We start from the raw sequence: 26,345 nt of genomic DNA on the forward strand, positions 1-26,345 counted from the left end.
TGGGGCACAGATACAGTGCACAACCAGACCAACTGCAGGCTACCATAGAGCCCTCCTAATCCTCAGACTATTTTAAAACTGATTCAGAAACAGTTTACATAACAGAAAAATTAATGTATAGGACTGAATGGATTGTTTATCTGGCTTCTCCTTATATTACTCTTGTAGGACTGGAAGGGGTAGGGCAGGGTGTAAAAATATGGTTTTTCAAATTTCAGCCTTCCCAGAATATTGTCTTACTTGCAATGTTTTTTCTTCACCATTCTGCACAAACCTGATCTAATGAAGTTGTGTAGTGTGATGTTTTGAAAACCAGTACTTTCCTTACTCACTACCAAAGACAATCAAAGATTTTCAAAAATATTCTCTCAAGAGGCTGAAGGCTCCCACTTGAGGTTTAAAAAACAGCCAAACATTTACATGTCAGTGTCTACTCCCCAGTCACTACCAATGCAGGGCTATTCAACACAGTTAATGGAGCAAGAAACTTCTCAGCTAACCTAACAAATATGTATACCATATGTAGGATCAGCATAACAGCTCTCTGGGCTCCATCGTTGATAACCAGAGCCTGAGACACCTACATACACATGCATTAAATCTGTCTTCATCTGCCAACTGGCCTTGTTTCCCCCAGAGCTTTAATGAAATGGTCTTTGTAGAGCTAATATAAAATCTCGTCTTAAGTAATTAATGAGTGCAAGTACAGCTTGCTTTATTCAAACCTCCTTTTTCACAAAGTAAAACTGGAGTTATCTGGCAGAAAGATGATGACACTTCTTGAAGGACAGTCCCATGGGCAAACAGTTTTTACACAATGGAATTCAGATTTGCTCATATAGTTGGAGTCCAAGAAATAAGGTACCCTATTTAACTTTGAAAGTCACAGCCATAGCTACACAGCTTCCTTAGCATTTTCTTGAAGTATGTGGTGACTGTGTAGTCTATTCTCCAATCCCATTTTTATACTGCATAGAACTGCACAAGGGGTCCCCTTTAGGCTGCTATGCTTGCTGCTGATCTACAGCTGTATGTAGTAGGGAGCCATATAGCACACATAGTGCACACATAGCTCTACTTGCTAATACAGAGCTTCTGCAACATCTTGAATTTTTATGCCAGCAATTACGTTATGAGTCAAGCTTAAACTTTGCTGTTTTCCACTGAAGTCAATTTTATTCCACAAGCACTCTCTCTGGAAAATATTTAAGTACTGTGGTGAAAAACAAACAAACAACAACAACAAAAAACCAAACCCCACAGAATTTCAGTTTAACTGATACTTTTACCATACAGAAAAGATTAGTGACTATTCTACCATATACATGCTATAGGACAGCTTAGCACAATCCAGTATGCATTTTAACATGCTTGGCCTCACATGACCAGCCTTTAAGTTTAAATAAATTTGAGTTTCTGGGCTTCGCCTCTGACCTTCCAGAAACACTGGGCCACCACTCAAGCCTACAGCCTGTTTCCAGTGAGCTGCATGAACAAAAAGCAATAGCTGTGATTCAAGCCCAGAAGAGCTTTAACACCTTCCAGCCATGACATAGGTTTGTCCATGTCTCAGAATCCAGACTTACATTAGCAACTCTTTCACAACTGTAGGTACAGTAATCTGTATGCTGTGAATGAAGTCCAGCATGTTTAAAACCTGAAAGTAAATTCAGGATTTGTATGGCATGTTTATGTGCCGAGAGGCATAAATGCTTTTCTGGATTTCTGACATACAATTTCAGCTTTTGTGTGTCACAAATATTTGGGAAAATTCTAAATTCACTGCTCACATTTTTCCACTGCAGGTGAACCTCCACAACCTTCCCTGATACAAGATTCTCCAGCATTTATACAGTAAATCTAAGGTAAAACTCAGATATTCTCCAGTTATACAATGATTTAAAGGCTGAAACATTTTAATGACAGATTAGGAATTGTATATACTTAGGGACGAAGGACAGCAACTTATTGTTTCAGAACTGAATGATGTATCAAGTAGTTCCCAGGTGTTATTTCCCAAATACATATTGAAGTAATTAACTGAATCCTTACAAAGTTCTCAGAGGCAGATTAAACTGTCTGCCTAGACATCAAGGGGAAGACCACGTTTCATAATTTATTTCAGAAGTCTTACATTCTGATAAAAAATATTCATGGGGTATTTTAAGTTAAAGAATAAATAAATTAGGTCACTCTTTATATATTGTTAAAAGGAAAATATAGTTAACTTTTCCATGCCTTTCACCAGAAAAAGCCCTTTCCTCTGTGTTTACATGAACAGTAAGATGACAGTGGCTTCCTCAGATAACATCTCTATTTCATCATTAGAAAAGTAGGTAAAAGGTAGTGTTTTCTATAATTAAGACCTGTAGTCCACTTTAATTTTATAAGTATTCACCTTCCTGAACAAAAACAAAAAACATGACTTGCTACAGTTTATTTTATACCAGACTGCAGACTTGATGACTTCCCAGAAAAGCAGCTGGATTCTTCCTGAGAAGAATAGAACCAACATAATTTCTAGTTCAGTTATCTTCCAGTTTTATTACTACTGATGAGTAAGTCTACAATTCTGTCACAACCTACAAAACTACAATTTTGTCACATATTAGAGATTCTAATCTGGTGGATTCTCTATTCCTTAAAGTCGCATCACATGGCCAAGTCAAATCAAACCAGCATCTCTAATTCTTCATTCTCTTAGTTTTGTTCAGATTTTGCAGCAAATGAATGTACTTATGTAGCTCAACCAACGATTTTTGTTCCCGTGCAAAGCAGGCAAGTACCACTGAAGTGAAAACAGCTGCCACAATCTAATTTGAGAGGCAACTGAAAGAGCAGCCGAAGAGAGTATCAGCATTAAAGCACTGACACGATGTTCTGTGTAAAACAAGTCCACAACGTTCCAAGGGCATCCATAAAAACACAAGATGCAATCAATTGCATCTATAGTAAGAGACAAATAGGAAAAAAAAACCTACCATAAAGAACAAGGTCTTTTGAAACAAAGATTAAAAAACCCTACATTTTTGCACAACTAGTATGCAATTTACACTCTAGGCAATCCTGCTGTGAAAAGCCTATTTAGAAGACATCAGGTTCACATCTTGCTTGTATTACCTAAGAAATACATATTTTCTAAACATCTGAAAAGTTCTGAAGACTACCCAGAAGAACTGCTAAAAATTTGCCTTAGATTTAGCCTAGTTGTAGATAATAAGACAATAGATACTAACAGCCACTATATTCTAAACATTGCAGGAGTACCATACAGTGGGGTTTTTGGATGCCTCAGGAGAAACCAGGATGGGAATTCTGCAACTAAGCCTCTCTGACTCACTGTTTAGATGTCCTGAATGTTCGACAGACGGTCAGGAAATGCTGGACTGCTTTAGAAATGTATCATTCCTTTAGGAAAAAGAAAACAAAACAGAAGAAGCCACACAGCTTTTGTTAGTGACACCACTGTATACATGCAAGTTGGGGAACAATGTCCCTGTTTGGGAATGTGGCAATGTGTGTGACTTCCATATGGCATTTGTTTGGCTGAGTTGGCTATATATGGACAGGGACCCTTGCCAACATTTTCATGGTTGTTCCTGCAGCTGAATAAGCCGTTGTCTTTTAAAGGCAGTGCTTGGGGGGCAGGGGAGAATATTTCACTGTCATTTTCACAGGGTTTCATATAGTGCAATCCCTAGTTTGCAAAAAGAGGGCTGCACAGAGAGCTGTTTAAGAGGAAGACCATAGATAAGGCTGTAGGTATATGGGGATGATCCTTTCCCACAACAGGACATCAGACACCTTTGAAAACTGCAGGTGTGGACGCCCGTGACTGAAGAACAAGACCAATTCTCACTGCTTGCAGGGAAGAGAGAAGGGAAGGGCAAGGAGAATAGACAGGCAAATGACCTAACTTACTAAAATCTTTATCGGCAGGCAGAGTGCATCAGTGGAAGACAGATTAGCAAAGAAAGTTATAGGCAAAATTAAAAGCAAGGTTGACAAATGCTTTTGTCAACCAAGTGACAATCTTTCCAGTCTCACAAAGTGTGACCAAACACCAGCCTTGAAACACATCCTATCTCCTCATTTAGGAGAATGCACTGGGCCAAAAAAAAAGAACTCAGGAGCTTCTTCAGCATTGTTTCCAACAAAACATTTTTGAACTTTTCACAGTAGTATCCACAAGCAATAGAAAACCAAACACCAGTTTAAGTAAGCCAAATTCAGCAATGTTTCATACGTCTGCTACATAAGATGACATAGATCACATTATATTATTCTTATAATGCTGTCCCAGGAATGGCAAAGATGGAATAAAAGGTGACAACCTGGTTGTGTTGATGTTTCAGGATCACAATGCGCTTGTTGCAAATGCAGACTATCATTTTCCATCAACAAATGCAAACCATCAGCTTCTCAGTAGTTCAGTATTTTAACCTTTACATACTAGTATTGATGATAGCAATTAACAGATTTCCCACTTTTTCAATGCACCTATGCATGCTGATATAATAAAAGATCGAACTGAGGGAAAAAACCAATAACCCACAAATATATATATCGGCAATCTTTGTCTCTCACCTCTTCCGGATATTTATTGAATCACTGCACCAAGAAACATAGTTTTAGCTACATGAAACAGCAACAGCTAGAAACAACTGTACTGGCATATCATGTGTTACACTAAATACACAAGTTTTAACAAGTTAAAAAGTTGTAATCAGCTACTGACCTGTAAAAAGTACTGATAAGTAACTGATGGTAGAAAAACAAAAACTCAAAAGCGGACAACAAGCTGCAGTCAACTCCAAGAAACAATGTTAAACACAACCCAACGTAAACAAGAGAGTAACTTCCTTCAGGTAACCAAGCTACCTCTGATGGCTCACATCCCAGAGTCTACTGGTACCGTCACCTCAGGAATGCCACAGTCTGTCATTAGTGCATCACAGCTTATTCAAGCATGGCACTTGCATTGTGACCAGACAACACAGAAAATAAAAAGCTGACTTGACCGTGAACAGAGCATTCTGCTTCAACAGGAGGTAGGAGTTAATTACAAGCCAGTTCCCAGTTGTCCTGGCTCTCAGGTCCCCTAGCACTCCAGGAGAGCAGCACAGGCCAGTTTTACCATAAGTCCCGCTCACTTTAACAAGTGACACTTTACCCTTGAAAACAGATCTCAAGTAACTCTAGGATAACCAGTGTATTGATGGCTTTCATCATCTTTGGGAATAACATCCCACAATTTGAAGTTTTCCCTTCAAAAATAGTGTAAATACACATCCAGTGTCAGAAAGGAAGAAAAACACTACTTGCCAAATGCATACAGCAACACAATAAAATCACATCACTCACACAGCCTAGAATAAATACTTCTATTCCAAAACTCAAGAAAAGTAACATTGGCAGAAAGCATGTAAAACTTCACCTCCATCCAAACCCACTTAGTGCATGATGAGCTGCCTGGCCCCCAGATCAAATCTACTCCCTAAAGGTTCACAACAGAAAAAATTCAGATAGCCTTGTGCAGCTGAAGGCTGTTACTTTGAAGAATTTAGATTCTGTAAACTGAGGAGTGTAAAGCTGCACACTGTTTTAATTGTGCAGTTTCACTCACAACTGGAAGAATTTAGAAATGCACTACTATTTATAACATCTGTTAAGTGAAACAGCCTTTGCGTTTTGTTGGAGGCATAAGAAAATTCCAATAAAACTCTATATAAAAACCCCTGGGTTTACAATTATTTTTATAATGTTGTTGCAATATGTTAGGCTTTTGAACACACTTGAGAAGCTTCTAAATTTTTTATATTCCTGTCCTCTGTTCCATCTTTTACCCAATATACCTATCTCCCGCTAGAAATCTACTGTAAAAATAGCCAGCTAATAAGAGCTCAAAACATTTCTTTTCACAAAGGACGTACCATATTCGATACTACATTTATCACTATATTGAGTCTGATGTGAAGTGAATCAAATAGTGTTAAAGTTTTATATGCAAGAAAATCAAGCAAAAGCTGCCCAAAAATAATACGGTGACTGCAAGTTTCCCAATACCACAAATGTTTCATGTGATAGGCAACTGCAAAACAGAAAGCTACACACAGATTAATTCTTCTACTGAATGTATACTTTGGAATCATGCATAAGAGATCAAATTATGTTTCAGTAAGAAATCAAAAGAACCAATTTAAAAAACTAACACCCAAGCCACAAGAAAAGATCGATGTTCATTTAATGCAGTCCATTACCAAAGCTATTGAAACAAAATAAACAAGACCCACAGTAACAGCTGGAAGGTCACGAAGCTCCTGTCTTCCTTCTGTCCCAGTGTGCTCATTCTGGTAATGCTCAGACAGATCAGTGGGAGTTACACACACTTTCATACATAGCGGACAGATGAAGCCCTGTGAAACGTATATTTTTTTTTAAGAAACCAATACAGACAAAAAGGCAGATTTGGAATCAAACGCTGTTTAAACTCTTACGCTGAAAGTTCTCTACAATCACAAAAAGCAAAGTCTGTTTTCCTTTGGGAAACAGTTTTTGCAAACCACATATGAATACCATGGAGAAGGCAAGAAGGAACACTTAGTAAGAACATAAACAAATCTATGTTTTAAAAGCTAGCACCATGTTGCATACCATTATGTGTTTTCCAGATGCTCTTGGTAACCCCTTTATGTGACAGAAAATACGTTGCATAACAAAATGTGACCGGACCACTACAAAGCATCATGTCAGATCCATCATGCAGTTTCTTATTAGGGTGTTCAGATGTTTCAGACAGAGACAAGGGTAATGCAGTGAGATTGCAGAAATACCCCTATAAATTAATAAGCAAGTCTCCAGCAGCAGATGAGGTTTAGGCACCAGCACAGCTGCAAACCCGGCTGGCATGCAGAGTCAGGGAAAAATATGCACCTTAATAAAAAAAAAAAAAACAAAACAATAAAATAACAACAAACTCAGCATGCTCACCAGAGATTTACCAAAGCCGAAAGTTAAAATCTTTCTGTTTTGTAGAACAGCAGCTTTATATTTTCAAGACACTTGCTGCATCCTTAAACACCTAGAAAAAGCAGGGTGGAGGCTAAAGTGCTCTGGGCCTCTGTCCACACTGCTAGCTGGAGGATGCCTGCAGCTCTGTGGCAGAGCACTATAAAGGCAGGCAGAACTGACTGCACACAACCCTCCATGCATGCAAGGAAATGTTAAGGCCTTTTCCAAAAAAAGGTTATCGGGGGCAAACCTGTCTAGCTAATGCAGCCACATTACACTAATGAAAGCATGAGCACACTGGTGGACTCCCTGCAAGCATGGAGTATTTAGCAACCCTGTACTGCAGACAGAGTTGCACTGGGACCTAAGCTACAAAGGTAGGATAGGCTCAAACGTTTCATTGTCACAGTGAATAAAAGATGTATCTAGGCTTGGTTACAGGTCTATGTGTGATGTGATGTGCTGACGTGGCCACAGATGGGACTAAAATAGATTTTCACCTCTCCTTGAGCACAGAACAGTTTGAATTCAAACTTCTCCACTCCTTTGGTTCCATACCAAAATTCTCAAAAATCAGGATTTATTTCAACTAGGCTTGAGGGGGTAGGAAACATGAGAATCTACACAGATTTAATAATTATCCTCCATTTGGATCTGGCAGCAAAATAAATTAGAAAATGTAGCCAAGAAACTGGAGTAAAAACAAATCAAGTGGATTTCTGACTATGTAATACTGGAGAACAAGGTGAGAACATAACGACAAAAGAGAGAGCAAACATTCTGTAGAGTCTGGCTATGGTGCTCCTGGAGGGAAGCTCTCAGAGACAACACCTCGGGCCACCTGCACAGGAAGAAGACAACCAACAGAAAGGCTCAAGTTTTGTGCAGTAACATGAATTTCAGGAGAGTAAAAACCCATCACCAGCTTCAGAGCTCAGTTTCAAACAGATTATGAAATTATATGCTAAAGAGAAGACCCCTCTTGTAACTAATGCAAGAGATGGTGGAATTATTGACAACTGGAAGATACTATTTCATGTTATCCAGTATCAACCAAAAGAGACACTGCAGCCTTTGGTCTGACCCAGTTTCAACTCAGCAGCAAGAAAAGCCAACGGTGCGATAGTACAGGCACACCACCATTTTTGAAAGCTCCTCCTATGTTAAGAAATTACTACCACTTTAGTATTGAGGTACCTCGTAACACCCACCAGCTGTACAGTCAGTGATACTGCAGTTATGTTAGAAGAATTGTGCAATTTTAGGCAAATTTTGGAAACAAGCAATTATCTCATTTACATTTTTATGCCTTAATCAGCTACAAAAATTATGAGATTTTAGCCTGCAATTTAAGAATATTTATTTGCTTCAGGGATGGTGTAAATATGCATACAAAACAGATTCAGACTCACAAATGTGTGACATGTAACGCAGCAAAATATTAAGGAATGTCTGATTATATGGGCTGTAATAAGGCTTCAAGAAATAAGAAATAAGCAGTTGCACAGATGGAAGGCAATTAGGATTTTAAACAGCACAGTGAAAGTTTCTCTTATCTCTTATCATAGCAGACACAGGAGTATTTGAATCATTGTACACTTTACTGCATGTAAAAAAGGGCACTTTGCTCCCTTTAATGCTGTAATAGGAGTAATTAACCTTGCACTGCATTTGCATGCTAAGCTTGAAACATTTTAAAGCCAGGTAATCAGGCTACATTAGCACAAACTAGCTTCAACAGCCAGTGAAGTCAGTTTGCATTTTTCAGAGTTAGTATTTGACAATACTGTATATCTGAAGACATTGTAATATGGGATAGAAGCAAGAATAACAACTTATTCTGCTGATTAAGTATGGCATACAGCATATACAATGGATAGGATTTACAAGTGGTAGATTTATACACCAACACCAAACAAAAAACACAAGGAGGAGTTTTCCAGTATACATTACAGCTTAGCAGAAGCAAGGTAAAACGGGAGTACAAGTGTGATAAAATGTTAAGCCTTGTTTTTCAGAACTCTCACACACAACTTATTAACGAGGAGTCTTAAGCTTATGTCTCATTGCTTTTAATTTTAACAATTCATCTCTAGAATTACAGGAAGGATTGCTTGTGACCATTTAGATAGTTAAACCTAATTAACAGTTACATATAAATATGGCACAGCTTTCCTTTTTTCTTTTTTCACTGAAATAACAACAAATTCTTAGAAGATTACATTTCTGAGTATTTATTTAGTATAGCTGTTATTTAGGTAGAGCATCAAAAGTTACTCCCAACTACTTCATGGATCAGAAAAAAAGCACCCAAGGTTTAAGACTCCAGTCCCACGTATGGTGCACAGTACCTCGGAGGAGCCTTCATTGTTCAAGTCCACAGCATTTCCTGGTGTGGCAGATGAATCCGAATCCGAGCTCTGAGACCCACCTCTACCTGGAGTCTGAAACAGAGCAGGGACACAAAAATAAGTGTCTGTAGACTGTATTTAATAAAGTACAGTATGTATCCTATGCAGAGGCCTCTCTTCTACTTGCTGGAATACAGAAGTATATTCTCTCCACAAGAAGAATGAAGTGAAAAACCTGACAAGCAATTATTAATTTTGCAGTGCAACACTTCAACAAAAGCTTTTATCCAAGACTCTCCATGCATCAAACAACAAACAGACACCAGAAGCAAATGCCAGGATTTTAAACCATTTCTTTTCACGAATGCTCAACACAAAACAAAGAATTAGGCTAAATTCTGCCCTTACATCACTCACTCTGATGTTAAATTAGGTCTCTACATCCAATAGAAAAACACTAGAAATCACAATCTAAACAGTTTCAGAATTAGTAAACTAGTATCATACTTCTTCCTTGATAACATGTCTAGATTCTGAACAAGCCTTTAAATATTTGAAAGACAGAAAACTAAAGAGTGAGGAACCTAGTAATACAACAAGCATGCAAGCAGGTACACTACCTTGATTTGGAAAAAAAATAAGAATAAAGCCTGTGGTAAAGTTAAAACATGTTAATCATGTTAATCAGTAAGACAACCTATAAAAATAAATTGCTATGAATATGTTGAAAATCAAAACAAAAGTATTGATTTGAAACCATAAATTTAGAGACAACAAGCAAATAAATTTGAAATACTACATGATTCAAAACCTGGATAGATGGATCACTGCCTTATAATCCTTATTTAACTATAACTTCAATTTAAATCGAACTTCTTACTCATTTCCAGAACACCACTGCTTGACCAGTGGCAGAAGAGTTAGCATTCTCAAAGCAAATGCCAGTAAAGTAATTGTCTTAATACTGATAGGCAATCCTAGTTTCAACAAAAAAATAAAAGTTCATTAACCAATTCCATGATGACAATTGCAAATGGGATGAAGTAATGGTACTGCTATATTGTAGCTCACTTGGAAATACTTGTAATGTTATAAAAAATTTTCTGATTTAATATAGGGGGACTAAAGATACAGAATTTTAAATATATAGAGGGAAGAGACAACAGATAAATGGTTTTAGTTTCCAGATCTCAGTGTCTCCAATATCTTATTTGATTTACAATTTTCTTACTCAAATATAGCCTTTTTTCAGAAATCAGCTATATAACCTTTTATAAGATACCTACAGCACGCATGCTTTTCCATACTTTGAAAATTAACTACATTTTCCTGGTTTGTTTTGTAAAGAATGCTCTATTTTCCACTTTCATAAAGGTAACAGCCTTTTATTACTAATCAAATTTTAAATACTGCAATAAAAAGGTCACGTTTACTGATTAAGGACTTCATTCCCAGGAAGATACAGTTCACGTTTAGAAAGGTTCTTTAGACTGGCCAAGGGGAAGCGAGGAGTGTCGGGGCTAGTGACAGTAAGAGAAGACAACCATCTCTCCTCATTCCAGCCTTCTCTGGGGTCATCAGTTAAGTGATCAACATATCCTGGTTTTCCTATTCCCATATCTTTTTTCTTGTAGCTGGCTTATGTTTCTAAAGAAAATAAGACCACAATATAGTATCCTACCAGTACATTATACAACAACAACAGGCAAGGTGATGCAAGCTCTCCAAGTTACTAACAGAAGAGGCAAAAAGTGTTGTAAGCAAAGATCATGATGCACACGCAAAGCCTATCAAAGTGAAAGCATTAGTACTTCTCCTCCAGGTCACTGATGCAGACAGTAAACAAGGCACATTGCAGCATGGACCACAGGTGCAAGCTCTAGAAGTTTTCACATGGGAAGGCCAGTTGATATACTGAAGTGCAGGGCCGCCATTCAGAGGGCCCTAGATGGGCTGGAGGAATGGACCAACAGGAACCTCACAGAATTCAACAGGGACAAATGCAGAGCCTTGTGCCCAGGAAGAAAAAAACCCTGGCAGCAGCATAGGCCTCTCTGCTGAAAAGGACCTGGAGCTCATGTCAGACATCAAGCCAAACAGGAGCCCACAGCATGCCCCGGCAGTGGAGAGGGCCACCAGCACCCTGGGTTGTATCAACAGAAGCTCAGCCAACTGACCAAGGGAAGTGGCCATCCCCCACTGCCCAGCATCTGTTGGACCACACTGACGTACTGCATCCAGTTTTGGCTCTCCCAGTCCAGGGAGGACATCAATAAACCACAGTGAGTTCAGCAAAAGGCTACCAAGGCAGCTGGGACTGGAGCACCTGCCTTGCGGGGAGAGGCTGAGGGAACAGGGCTGGCTCAGCCTGCAGCAGACACAGCTCTGGGAGGGCCTAACAGCAGCCCCACCACCACCTATAAGGAGATCATCAAACAGGGGAAGCCAGGCTGCTCCCAGCAGCACACAGTGGGAGGACAACACACAAAACCTGAAATAAGAGAGGCTTCCAACTGGATGTAAGGAGAAACTTTTTCAGCGTGAGCCCAAGCCTGAGCAGCCTGATCCTGACCTCCGAGCTGGTCCTGCTCACAGCAGGAGCTCAGACTAGAGAGCTTCTGAGCTCCCTTCCCACCCAAATTGTTTTCTGATCTCTGAAGCACTGTCTGGCGGAAACACACATCCTACAGGAGAGCTGCGAAATCCAAGATTACTTACTCCATTGATAAAGACGTGGATTGTGTGCATTGACAGTCAGAGGAATAACATCTAAAACAACTGGTAAGGTGTAGCCAAGTTTCTCAGTAAGACAGGTAAGTTAGAATATTGCATCTACCATTATAAACAGTTTCCTTTAGTTTATACAGATCAGAAGTTCCTTTCCATGCAATCCATAAACCACAATCACGCAACCCAGAGGTAAGGCTCACTTGTGAACCCATTCTGTGCAAGAACAAAGAATCCAAAGATGATGTACGTACACGTAAGATGAAGAGGTCAGGTCTCAAAGCTTTCTTCCATAAAGGAGCTGAACTTTCATGATATAAGAATCAAATTTTCAATGGGAATTTTTAAAAAGCCTTTAAAAATCTAAACATGATAAAAAGGCTTTTGTATGGCAGTTAGCTATGGCAGCTGTTCTGTTCTAGAGAGCCTGAGAACTTGGACCTCCATCTGTCCCAGCATCTACATCCACAAGTAGAAATGGGACATTCTGAAATGGAGAGAGTGTCAGCATTAATGGATGTGCGCTTCTTTACTAATGCTTTACAAGAAATGGAAGCCTTTCATTCTACTCCAGCCCCAAAAACTGAAGAATGTGCCTTCACGTAGCCTTGGACAGAAGAACACAAGAGCAGAGGGAGCACCTTAACAAAACTTGATAGTCTGGGCAATGGCAATAAGAGAAGATCCAACTGTCTCTTTAGACAGGCAGCATATGCCTCCACTTTTGCAATACCTGAGCATATGCTTTCAGCTTATATAAGGAATCACTTAATCCCAAAATCAAGAATCTTCTGTGACAATTAATGCAATATTTTCTTTGTATACAATGCCACTGTGCAGTTAATCACCCATTACATTTCACCCCAAAGTTGACTGCATTTTGCAATAAGATTTGTATATTAAATTCTACTAGTTCTAGCACTACAAATTGGAGATAGTTAAAACCTCCAGGATGAAAGTTCTTATACTAAAAGTATAGTGTTATTAATACATGGTTGATTAAAGTATTTGCTTTATGAAACACTTTAGACATTATAATCACACTAAAAGGCACCACATGGCATGTCTTATTACACACAATATATAAGACAGAAATTATTATACAGTACCTGGTAAAATTCTTTTAAACTTTCAAAAGCTAATGCGCTCTCCTTAAAATAGAGAGTATAACTCCAAACTAGATTTAGAAAGCTTAGTACAAATAGGCAGGATTTTCTGGTGAGTAGCATGCACGGGGAAGAAGGGTGCAAAGGAAAGAGGCCAATAAGTAACTTTCAAGATCAGGAAGAACACCACATAGCATCCATTTGCAAAGTAATACAGACTAGCAAGAAAAATTTAATATAGATTTGGAAGGATGTTATGGAAAGAGAGACCATAAATGCAATTAACTTATCTTTCAAAGCTGTAATATAATTTAAACATCCTTCACCAGCCAAACACAGAATAGGGGAGTGGGAATATTTTTTTTAATTGATCATTAGATGATCAAATAGGCAAAACACATGTTTATGCTAGGCTCCCAGAGCACTGCTATATCACATTCCATTAAAAAAATTAAAAAAAAAAAAAACCACAACACATTGAACAACTCAGACTTTGTGAACTAAAGAAAGACTCAGAATTATGTTCTTTGTTTTCAGTTGGACTATATAGGGGATCAAAATGATTTATGAATCCCATAGGAAAAGTAGATTTTCACACAAACTTCTGTACATGTATTTTTACAAAATTAGTATTTGACCCTTAAAGTTATACCTGGAGTTGAAAGACTGATGCAAAATTATTCTGTCACCCAGTGTTTCTTTCCTAGTTGTCCAAGCTACATTTGTTTACTTTGCAGAGAAGCATATGTTTCTGCTAATAGCACTAGAATTATAGTAGTATGCTAAACTTCATAATGTTGTTCTTCTGTGTTTTCTCAAAACTGCAAGCTAATATAAAGAAACATCATTAACAACAAAAAGGACGACAACGATTGCAGCTTGTTTTCTGAAAAGGAATAGAAAATTATATAATGAATGAGTTGAGCTAATGCATTAAAATGATGGAGTGTAAATATGGATTGCTACTGTGTCATTTTTGCATAGTCATTTATCTGTCTATAGCTACACTCCATTCAGTTATGATAGTCTTTTCAGCAGTTTTAAATTCAGAATAAATTAAACTTTTGAAAAAATACATTAAGCCTTGAGAAAGTCTGAACAGATACGGACTTACACAGTCCTCCCAGCACAAATTTAAATACTACAGAAGAGTTCCGTTGTCCAAACATAGCAACAAACAAGATGCAAGATGAGAAGGCCAAAGCCCTTGTTATCACATAACTCTCAGTGCCAGAAACAGAGTACAGTGCCATACAGAACAGTAATGTTTACTTCTAAAAAGTGCGATGCTACTTTATGACTCTGTAAAATTAACTGACTCCTGACTTTGTAAGGCATAAAACCTTTCCCACCCATCGCACCACTGGTTCCACACAAGTGGAACCTTGTGCCCAGGAAAAGGCACACATTGTTCCCTTCAACCCCACAGGGAAAGCACAAGCATAGCTGCAGTTCAGCATCCATCCAAGTAAATACACTATCTAGCAAGCCCTGCAATTATAAACTTAAGAAGAAAATTACAGTAAGGCACGAGATGCAATGCATTACAGACAGGTAAATATCTCTGCTACTGAGCCTGGAATAAGAGAAGAGGTGACTGTACTATCCAAGCTACAGAAATGCCTTCAAAGCCCTCTTCTCCACCTAGACCCCAAGATCTCAAGACCAAGAATTCAAGCACTGTTAGAAACAGAGCAATAGGATCTTACCACCCAAATACAGCACAATCACTAACAGCTGTAGATAGCCAGTTAAATATGAAGAATGAAAACAAAATCTAATGTAAACAGTAGTCACACTGGCCCAACAGATGACTCCTTTATTACAAAACATGAGCAATGAGAAGACGACTCAGGTCAAAGTGATCAGTTTCCACCAGCTGAAAATAAATGCCTCCTCCTTAGAAAAAGTGGGGGTTTTCTTGTTTTCCAAATTTTAATATCTTGCAAATTTAAGAAGTGAGCTCTGCTTTAACAGCCCAGAGGCAACAGCCCTTGTTCCACTAGTAGATGAACAACAGAGAGGGGACACAATGGCCACAAGGGGCCTTTAGAGTTGAACACAATAAAGACAAGACAACTCCTTAAAAAATAAATACGCTGACAAAAATCAAAATAGCTAAGCAAGAAAGTTGCATTTCGGACATTCCACATAGATGTCTTCTGGGAAAGACTACCTTCTTTTAGATCAGCATGACAAACATTGCATGAAATTGAGAAGTGGCAAGAATGAATGAAAAGCGCATGATTTTATAGTGCAAACATACAAAATATACAGAACAGACGGATCCCTGAGATATCACATTGAAAACACACCTAAAATTTAGAAACAGCCTGCAGGGAAAGTGCCTAAAATGAGGACCTGGTTGAAGACAGCATGGAGATACTAACTTCAAAAATTCAATAAGCAATGTTCAGTAGTAACACGTGTATAGTACTTTCTATTTTGAAACTATGCCACTCAAAGTCACAATGAAGATCGTTTCAAAAACTGGAATCACAACTGTGGAAGAAATAAAAAGGTGATCAAGGAACATAAGTATAAAAAAAATATCTGATGTTTTAAAATGTCAGGAGCCTGTATTTCAAATAAGTGACTAAATATATAAACAGTATCTTTGTCTTTCCCCTTTGCAGCTTGATGGCTAGCTGAGGGAAAAAAAAAAAAAGAAATGTAATAAGGAAAAATTTTTTATATGCATTCATAACTCATATCATCAGTAATGCCTATGCACCTAGCTAGAAAGGATGGCATCACCTATAATCAAATAATAAACCAAATACATATACAAGAAACCATGTGTCAGTAACTTGAGGGCTTTTTTGACAGCTGTATTAATGATGCACAAGAACAAGCTGAAAAGGAGGCTCCTTGGCCTTCAAATTACTGCCTCAGAAATGCAAAAGATTTTAATACTTATGTTCTTTACAAACAAATTTGACAGCAAGCTAAGGCCCACTTTTAACACCAAAGTACATCAGAAGTCTTTTTCATGCTTTGCCAACTACATATTGTAAGTCAAAAAGGTATGTATGAGGTTGTGCATGCAATCACTACTTTTATAAAAGTCCTTTTAATAAGAGGTGGATTTTTAACAGCATAGTTATTTGCAGCAACTAAGAGATCAGCACCTATAAAAATCTTGGCATTTCTGCATTTATTTTTTGGGCAGGAAGTCTATTTCACCTTTGTTGGCAGTTAGCTCAGCTGTAATCCTGTAATTTTCGGGAGCCACTGGGGAATAGTTACTTGTTTAAACTTTCCAGAGAAGATGGCCGTTTCTAACACATGAAAACTTGTGCAGTGACAGATTTTTACAGGAAGGGTTCAGCTAAACTTATACTTTGGGGTAAATTTCCTTTGGCACCATATCAAGATCTTCATCATAGAAACTTTCCTTGATGGCCTGTTATGTCTGAGAATCAATAAACATCCAGTTAAATGCTGCCAATATTTAATTAGGTCCGCACTAAGTTTCCCTGCCTATTAGCAGGGCTTCCCATCAAACTTCAGGAAAGAAATTCTTCCCTGTAAACACGAAGCTCCAAATAGACCAAGAGCGATCTTCACCTGCTCAGGGTCTATGACTGAAGAACAATTTGAGGCTGGAAAAGTTGGCGGTACATACACCATCGCCTTCTTCACCTCTGCTCTTATTCCTGTAGCAACGCTTCCTTGCGTGGCAGGTAAGGAGAGCATTGCCAGCATTTCCAACAAAACACCCTTTCCGCTGAGGTGTTCTGCTGCAGACAGTACACGCTTTGGGAGAAACACCAGATCAAACACCGAGGACAGCTGGCTCCCGCTGCACCCGTGTGCCGCCGAGACCGCTCGCCCGCGGTGCGGGCTCTGGCGCGCTGCCTGCCCGCCGCCCTGACTCGGCCCTTCGCGGTGCACCCTGCGACCAGGGGCTGCCGAGCCACGCCGGCACCTGCCCTCCGCCAGCACCGCCCTGGCAGCCGCCACCCGAGCTGCTAACGCCGCCGCGGAGACAGGCGAGGATTCTGGATGGCGAGAAGGGTTTCGTCAACGGGTGTCACAACTTGGCTTCTCAAACCAGGCAGAGCTGCCGGAAAAGCCGGTTCTTAAACTACGGGAGACAGCTGGCCTGCTGGCCCCCAGGGACGGCGCACCAGCTCCCCGCGGCGGCTCTCCCCAGGCTGGGCTTCCCTTGACCCTCCCCTCGGCGCGGGCCGCCCGCACGGCGAGCGAAGGCGGCGGGCGGAGCCGCCGCCGCGCTGAGGGAAGGAGCCACGCCGGGGCAGGGCCGCCCCTCGCCCCACCGACAGGCCCCAGCGCCCGGCCGCGGGAGCCCACCCGGCGCCGGCGCCGCCGTCCAGCCCGGGAGACGACGCCGCCCCCAGCCGGGACGCGGCGCGGGACTGCGGGCCCGGCCCGCCCCGTCGAGGCGAGGGCCGGTCCCCGCGGCGGCCGAGGGGGCGGCGGCGGACAAGCCCACGGCCTCAGCGGCCGCCACCGGCCTACCCCGTCCCCTGCGCCGCAGGGCGGGCCGGGCCGGCGGCTCCGGCCCCGCCGCGGGGAGCCCGGCCCCGAGCCCGGCCGGCACCAGGAAGCGGCACCTCCCCGCCACGCCACGGCAGGGCACGCCACCCTCGCCGCCGCCGCCGGGGCGGGTCTCGCTGCCTTACCCGCTGCAGAATCCGCCTGAACATGGTGGCGGAGCCCGGGGACCGCCGGGCAGCCGCGGCCAGGCCGAGGGGGAAGCCACGGGCGCCGCGCAGCGCCGCCCCCGCCCCGCAGGAGCCCGGCGCGGCCCGCTCGCCCCGTGACAGCCGCCGCGGCCGGGGAGGCGGGGCAGCCGCCGCACCGCACCGCCCCGCCCCGGGGAGGGACGGACCCGGCGGGGACGGACGCGGCGCCCGGCCGCGGGGAGCCGGGAGTAGGAAGCACGGGGAGGAGAGGCGGGCGGGAGCCCGGGTGGAGGCCGCCAGGCCGGCGGGGGCTGCTGCTCGGGTCCGTGGCGGCGCGGGGTCTGCGCCCCGATCTCCCCCGCGGGGGCTTGGCCCGGGCTCCTCACGCCGCGCCGGGCCCAGCGCCGCCGCTCCGGGCGCGCCCCCGGTTCTCGCCTGCCGTCTTTGCCGCCCGGGAGACGGACGTCCCGGCTCCTCAGCGCCGGCGCGGGGGCGGAGGCGGGCGGCGGTGCCTGCCCCCCGGCCCTCAGCGCCCGCGCAGCCCGCTGGCCGGGAGGAGGCCGGGTGGGATCACCGGGCCCCCGCAGCGCGGCCCTTCTCCCTTCAGGGGATGCCCCAGGTGCTTGGCAGCCGCAGGGCCCCTCACTGCTGACGTTTCTCTGGAATCGGGGCCTGGCCAGGGCAAGGAAGCAAACTGTAGTTTGGACTGGCTGCTGAGAGCTCGCTGTATGAGGCAAAGCGCAAACGCAGCCCAGTGATATCTGTTGGTCGTGGCGGCATCAGCAGCACTGAAGAGTGCACGTTCAAGGAGTATTGCCGAAGCATAGTCGGGTGGATAATTCACTGGAAATTCAATTCTGAATGCACGGTTGCTTCTGTTCAAGCCCTGAATTGAAAACGCAACCTTGTGGCATGACCCATTAGGGGTTTTTTAAATACCAGAAACGGAACATTTTGCTTGCGCAAGCACACGTGTATCTTCAAATAAAGTACAGCCTCAGCACCAGTTCAGCCAATAAAGAATCTGTATCTGTAGGTGCTGAGGGAAAAGCCATGTGAGATGTGGCAGGATAGTTGCTGGAATGCCAGTAGCCTCTAGAATATGTAATTTGGCACACTAGCGTTCCCTGTTCTATTCTCAAACTGCAACTTTTACATACTAGATGCAAGACAAAGGCTTATGAGTAAATAATAAACCTGTTCAATGACCAATTGTACCAAGTAGAACAAATCCCATAGCAGAGCACCAGTTGTGCTGCAAAAGTTGAAGACATTTTTCCACGCGAAGGCTGACATTTGTAAGCAGTCTAAAATCCTCAGACTTAGCATGAGTTATGAGCACATGACCAGAAGGATTCGGTTGTGGCAGCTTAAGGCTTGAGGCACCGCAGCATTATGTGCTTGAACTCAGTTTGCTCCAGCTCCAGGCTCCAGTGTGTTTCATGCTAATGTCATTTAGTCCACAGCTAGGGTGGGTTAAGAGTGCACATGCAGTTGGTAATGGCTTCAGCTGACGAGCAATGAAGTCTTTGGTCACATTCATTACTTTGTTTTCATTTATGTGTCTATAGTACAAAATGGCTTTGAAATTTGGCAGTTAGGTTTGTTTCTGAGTTTGGTACATGGGGATTAATAATGGGAATAATAGGGTTGGTTTTGTACAGCTGTACAGTTCTTTAAATATCTAGGCAGGCCATAGACATTTACTCTAAATCTAACCAAAATGACTGCAGATTTTAATAACTCACTCCCTTTACCAGATACTTAAATAAGAGCAAGTGACAGCCCAGACATTGAACTGCTGCGGTGCTCAATTTGCCAAGCCCGGTAACAAGGAACCCATCTTTGCAACACATTTTTTACTCTCCTGGGATAGCAATTCCAGAGTGCTCTGAGGAAGATGATAGCGATTTGAGGACACTAGTTAAAAGTCATACATCTGAGGAGGATTTTCTTAGACAAAGGAAATGTATGATCCTTTACTCGGTGTGGATGTTTGTCTGACATATGCATCTGTCTCCCTGTCCCTTCATCATTCCTCAGTAACTTACAGATCCATTGGCCAATTTCAATCAGATACAACAGAGCCAGATAAGGCTCAAAGATAATGAGTTCTTACAAATTTAAACAGGCAGCCAGGCAGAGGAGAGAGACACTTGATTCCTGTCTGTAGAGGGAGGACTGCAGTGTGACTGCCTTTACTAAATACCAGCAAATGCACATAAATATTCACCCTTTGAGTGCAGCAATCTAGAAAAAAAAAGATTAAATCAGTCCCATTTCCAGTGGAAGTCCTTGATTTTAATTATTGTGTGTATGGTGATCCCTATGAATTCATATAATGTGCCGCCTTAATAATGAAATCTCAGGCTGTTAGCATATAGGTTATGTCCTCAAGCATGGGAATTGTAAATTTTTATTTCCTCCAACCTCATAAATTCTGTGAGGGGTTTGGTGACAGGACGGTTAAAAGTTGCCTCTCTGTGAAGTCCAGTGGTGGCAGAAAGTCTCAGACCACAATCACAGAGAAGACTTTCCCAAATCCAGCTGGAAGCAGGCACTTCATCCTCTAAACAGAAGCCAAAGGCTGAAAGTCTAAGCACAACTTCTTGCATACCTGCAGGAGGCAGCAGGTCTTTATTTCAGTAGAGAACTGAAATCAATCTTTTGACTGTACAAACAGTATTCAGGATGGCCCAGCATGCACCAACACCTCTCAGACCTTCCAACAGATACCTGCCTCTTTTTTTTTTTTTTTTTAATGGCTTCGCATATAGCCAAATAAAAGCAATGATACCCAGACCATGGCTGACAGGAATCGGTGCCCATGCAATCTTCTGCTATGACTAAGGGCCACAAGGAAACAACATTACTTGGTACAACATGACAGGGAAGATAATGTGTGGTATGTCCACAGCACATATGGTCACTTAGACTTGTGGCCTATAAATTTGCAAAGATTCTGAGCTACTGTCCTACATGTTTTCAGTGTCTATACAGGTGATTATTTTCAGTCATGCTAAGTTTCTGACCTCAAAATCTCTCAGTCACAAGCTCCTTGGGTTCATGACATGCTGCACTGGAAATGTATCCCATTTTTTTCAAGATACTGCTTTTAAATATCCTACTTATATGAGGCATCAGCCCCTGGTTGTTGGGTGGTTGGTTTTTTTCCCTAGCTCTTTAGCTGTATGTTTTTTACTGTCACTATATGCTACTCATATACTTTCAGCAAGAAGCTTTCAAATTTACCCACCTTTTTCCTAGACTTTCTCCTTTCAAGTTAAACTCTATGAAACTCAGTTGAACACAGTTTAAAGGATTTGTATGTTAAAAACCATAATAACTAGCAAGTAAAAATCATCATGGTAAAAATTCACATCACAAACCATGGAACAGACAAAAAGAAATAATAAGACTTAAAAAAATCCAAAAGTTGCCAACTATCTGTCTTCAAAGAATAAAACTTTCCATAAATTCCCCTTTATCTCCTCAGCCAAGCTCCTCCAACAAACCCATGTTTAAGATATTAGAGAAAAGTGGCTTCTACACACAATTTAGATATGAACACCTCCCCCAAACCCCAAGAAATGATACAATTTACCATATGGAAATTATTGATCAAAAGAAGTTTTTTATCTTAAAATACTTAATACAAGCACAGCAAATTTGTTAACTCTTGGAAACTTTATAATATTCATACAACTGCTGTCCATATTTCTGAAATGGCAGTCAAGGATTCGATATAGAAATTAAGATTATGGCTATGAATAGGGAGAAATAAGGGTTAAATGGTTGGGATGAGAGGTCAGTGAGACTCACAGTATATCAAGAAAAAATAATTTTAAAAATGACACATAAAGGTGAAAAGTCAAAAAGGTGGAAAAGACTGGAAAACACAGAAATCCCACATTTTGTTTCACTCTTTGTAGGCTTATGAAGACACGAAGTCATAATTGAAAGCTTTATGAAGTACAGATTTGGGCACAAATGCATTTTCAACTGAAGGCAGGGCTGCTTAGCAGCACAGATGGGCCACTGCCGTATAGTGGGGGTACATGGACCTTGCCAGACAGTGCTAAGGCAGGCAGCTGCCAGTCCCTCCCTGCCTGCCACCTGTATATGTAGGGCACATCTGCTCCACAATGGCCACAGGAGAACTAAGATATCCAATTAAGAACAGCTAAAAGGCTTCTCAGAGTTCTCAAAATATGAAAATCTGTATTTGTTACGGGTCTTAATGTTTATGTAGGAGTAATACTTCAAAATGGACAACAGTTAAGTATTAAAATGACAGCATTTATCTTCCCTTCAGAAGAGTTTGACAAACTGAACTCAGTATTTCATTATTTACCATTTTGCTCCCCCTCACCTTTATTGGGGAAACAAATGTGTTTAGTCTGTAAAAATATTTTGGGTGGTTTTAAACTGGCATTAGCAAATCAAGATTACCTAGTGTCTTGGGCACTAGTCTAAGTCTTAGGAGACTGTGTATAATTTTGTACTTAGCCCAAAACTAGTCCTCTGAGTAAAACTCCCCACCTATAAAAAAGGAAATATTAATACCTCTCTAATGTCAAAAGAAATTGGAATCTTGTGATGAAAAGCATTACAGAAGAGTCAAATATTGCTACTAATGTAAATTTATTGGTAAGCAATGAGGTGGTGATAATCAAATTATTTATGAGCAGTGAAAGGAATGAAGTCTAGTTTTCCATGAAGAACATACCCTACAGCTTCACCTTTACAGAAACTCCATCTTCTGTCCCTCCACGGTCACTCAGGGCCCCTACCACACAGGAGACAGGATGTGCTGTGGTCAGTCCAGAGCTGCGCAGGAGCTTCTGTACATCAACTTGGCTCACTGATCTTTCCAGTAGCTTAAATGTGGATCTTTTACGCAGTCATCAATTTTTTCAGAAACCCAAGAAATGTAACTACCTTCGAGACATTATTCTGTGAAATGTCATGAGAGCTACAGAAAGCAGGATGCTGCTGCCTTTGCTTTGGTACAGTTGTTCCTCCTGCCATCTACTTCTGTGACACTTCAGTTTAGACTTAAATTGCCCCATGGGTTCAAAAGGTATGTGGTGGGGAGCAGAGGGGAATGATGTTGAAGGACAGAAGAGGTCACCTCTGCTTCCCTAAGGAGCTAGGCAAAACCTATAAGGTAGTTTTAGTCTATGTTTGAACTAGTCAGCAATCATTCCTGACCCATTCCCTTCTCAGTACAGAGAAAAATAACAGCTCTTCAATTCTTCACTCAAGGCACTGAAATGGTTGGCCATAGTATCAGCACTTCACCCTGCATGTTAGGGTGAGTGTGTTTGCTCAGCTACTTTAGAACCAGGCTGACTCTGTGATGACGTCTGCAACAAAGTGCTGACAACTGGAGGCCAGCTCTTGTGCTACAGGAAGCCTCTTTCAGTCAGTGCAATTACTTGCATGAGTAACGAGCATGTGTACTAATAAAGGTTGCATGGCTAGCATTAATACCACATCCAAGAACTCAAAGTTGTGATTTCTACCTAGTGTGACAGAACCTGAATGTTGTAGGATTTAAACAGGTCCCCCCAGGTAACCCAAATTAAAGACAGAAATAATAGAATTATCTCTACTAACAACAAAAAATTGCTCCAGTGACACATTTATTCCCCACCTACCCCAAGACCGAATAACTGTGTGCGTATGCCATGTAGGTTTGCTGGAGTAGCTGGAGAGACAGGCACTGGAATTAGAGAAAGCCCAGCAGCAAGCAAGAGAACCCAAGTCATAAATATGTACAAGTTCATGTAAAAAATAAACCTGATATTAATGTAACCAAAATCTGAGATGTAGACCTGCTGCTGAGTCATGCAGAGCACTCTTTGCCAAATGCCTCAGCTAAGAAACTATTCTGCATAAAGTTGAAAGCCTGCCACAAAACAAACACTTTCAAATTCCACCCTAAAAAGCTGTAGTGATAGCGTGGCTGTTCTGATCCCATTGCTCCAGAGACGTTAGCTCTTGCTGGCAAGTTTCCTAGGCACTTTCCAGTAAAAGGCAAAGAAAATGGGTAAATAGGAATGAAAAAGGGGATTGATGGAATTCCACTGCAGAATAAAATTCAAATAATTTCAAGAACACATTTTTGGGGTCACTCATCTGCTCACTTTTGTATGTGCTAATATACATAAGTAGGTTCTCATTATACACAAACTTATTCATCTCCATCAGTCTAGCTATTTGAGGCTATTTCAAAGATTTTTCAGCAAAATGGTTTATAAGCCAAGTGTAATAAACAGGGGAGCCCTTAGTTATGCAGGTTGTAGGGGAAGCCAGTAGTACTGACTATTTATATTAATCCTATTAGGACTCTCTTACTTATAGCAGAAACATAAGTTGGATTTTCAGTGTCATGTATGAAGATTTAGTGATAATAGAGCTATGGGCGTTGTTTTGATCACCCTTCTGCATAACTGAAAAAAGCTGAAGGTCTGTGGGATTGTTTTTTTTTCAAACACAAATCTAACCAAAGCTTTTTTAAAAAAATAATTATGAAGGTCCATACAGCACTGATTCAAATACTGTCCTCTCTGAAAATTAATGTGCTGTTTGTTCATGGCTTTGTATATAAGCAGATGCAATAAATGTTGGCTTTGTTGGGAGTCACTGTGTACATGTGTTGCATCAGCGATTCAGTTAAATATTTTTAAATGGTCAGAAGAGAGGCTCCTAAATAAAGAGAACAAATTTTAACTATAAAAGGAGGTTGGCAGGCTTTCTTAAGACAGTGAACATATACTCCTGTAGTTTTACAGTAATCACACAATGCTTAATGGCATCTGTTATTATAAACTTAACCTCTCAAAATCTTCCAGACTTGTATTTTAATGTTAGAACTTTACTGAATCTAGGATCCTTAAGCCATACAGTATTACAGTGCTAAATACCTGGTCGGCCAACCCTTAATTTTCTTGCAGTACTAGCCAAACCTGTCTATATAGCAATTGTAGTAGTGATTTAGACATGAGGAAGAATCTTGGAGGATTAAAAATAAGAAGGATTAAAAACCTCTTTTGTTAAGCATTTTTTTTTTAAGTTAATATGTTAACACTGAAAGAATAATGAGTGGGACCTTTCATTCATCATCATCCTTTCCTGATAATAGAGCAAGTAAGATTTTTAATTTCATAAAATACTAGATAAAGTTTGCAAACAAAAAAAATGCTGATCTATTAATGGAAAATAAAATATTTATACAAAAGCCTAGGGCATACAGACACTGGGAATCAATGCAGGAAAAAGTAACAAATGCATTTCCTGATGGATGATGAAATGCTACATGGTTACATGGTTCTCACGAATCAAACCTTCAACAGCTGAGGCTTCCCTTTCATTAATGCCAGCTACATGCATTACTGGGTCAACTGACAATGCAATTTTAATCTAGATCAAATACACATGCACCGCTGTGTTTCTGTATCTTCTGAACTAAGAGTGTGGAATATAGTGTTAAAGCAGTTTTATACTTTCTGTTGACTATAAATTGACTGCGCACACACAAAAAAAAAACCCAAACAAAAAAGAAACAAAAAAACCCCAAACCAAAACCAAAACAACAAAACCAAAACCAAACCATCAAATCCATTATAAAGCTGATCAGAAGAACATTATTGTTTTAAAACAATGCTAATATTTTGTTAGGTAGGATAAGTTTGCATCAGACCTGCAATGTTACTATTTGTGCTGTAACTTTTCTGATCCTCCATTAAGTACTCTGAAGCCAGGATTACCAAGCCATGTAACCACAGCCTGGCCTGTATATCTGTCTTTTCTTAGATGGTTGTTAGCTGTAATGGTAAGAGCAATGCCAGTGATGCAGATGCTCAGAACATAAGTGGTCATTCCTTGTTTCCTACTTGGCATTACAATTAAACTGAAATAGCTCCTCCAAGACTGGATGTTATAGATTGCAGAAGTCTACAGCATGGACCATCTCTGCCTCAAAAAGTTTTTGAACCAAATAAGCAAGGAAAAGCATCTTCTAAAGAAAAGATCTTTTTAAGAGTAAAGATTATAAAGCCGATTCAAGCCATCCAGCCTGCAAAATATCTTAGTGGTGGTTTAACTACTTCGCTAGAATATGTGTTTAGTGCACCAAAATGTCTTGATGAGTTTGCCAGGTGATTTGGGTGAGCAAGAAATGGGAAATCAGGTGTACTCTTTGAAGTTGGCACATTTAATTCATATTAGACATTTCTGATCAAATCTAGAGATTTCCCACATTGAATAATGAAGCCTTTTTAGGTAGACAATTGAACAATTCTTATTTGTACGAAAATCCTTCTTTCTTAAGCCTGTGTAGCATAATCACAGACCCTGACAGTGTAATTGCAAAAATATAAGGTTAAAAAAGTAATTTGTCTTTAGAAAGGAGGCGAGGGTCGTCTATGGCTACATCATTTCTCAGGTGGCCAGCAACATGATGTCCACATCCAATTTGTACAGGAAATTCA

General features: G+C 41.0%; 1 protein-coding gene across 2 annotated transcripts in view; it reads right to left on the minus strand.

The window, feature by feature from the left end:
- EEA1 (early endosome antigen 1) overlaps positions 1 to 25,921 on the minus strand; it is an 85,635-nt gene extending 59,714 nt beyond the window's left edge. The window contains exons 1-3 of one of the 2 annotated variants that reach the window (XM_080393327.1): positions 17,845 to 25,921; positions 9,363 to 9,455; positions 6,294 to 6,416 (exon numbers count right to left, since the gene is read on the minus strand). In XM_080393327.1, coding sequence (XP_080249453.1) covers positions 6,294 to 6,416; positions 9,363 to 9,455; positions 17,845 to 17,868 — 240 coding nt within the window. In that variant the 5' untranslated portion in view covers positions 17,869 to 25,921. The remainder of the gene's footprint in view (positions 1 to 6,293; positions 6,417 to 9,362; positions 9,456 to 17,844) is intronic. The other variant, XM_080393328.1, reaches the window with a different exon arrangement.
- Between the last annotated feature and the right edge of the window lie 424 nt (positions 25,922 to 26,345).

This window comes from Falco punctatus (genome assembly GCF_963210335.1).
Source record: "Falco punctatus genome assembly, chromosome: 6".
Classification (NCBI taxonomy): Eukaryota; Metazoa; Chordata; class Aves; order Falconiformes; family Falconidae; genus Falco; species Falco punctatus.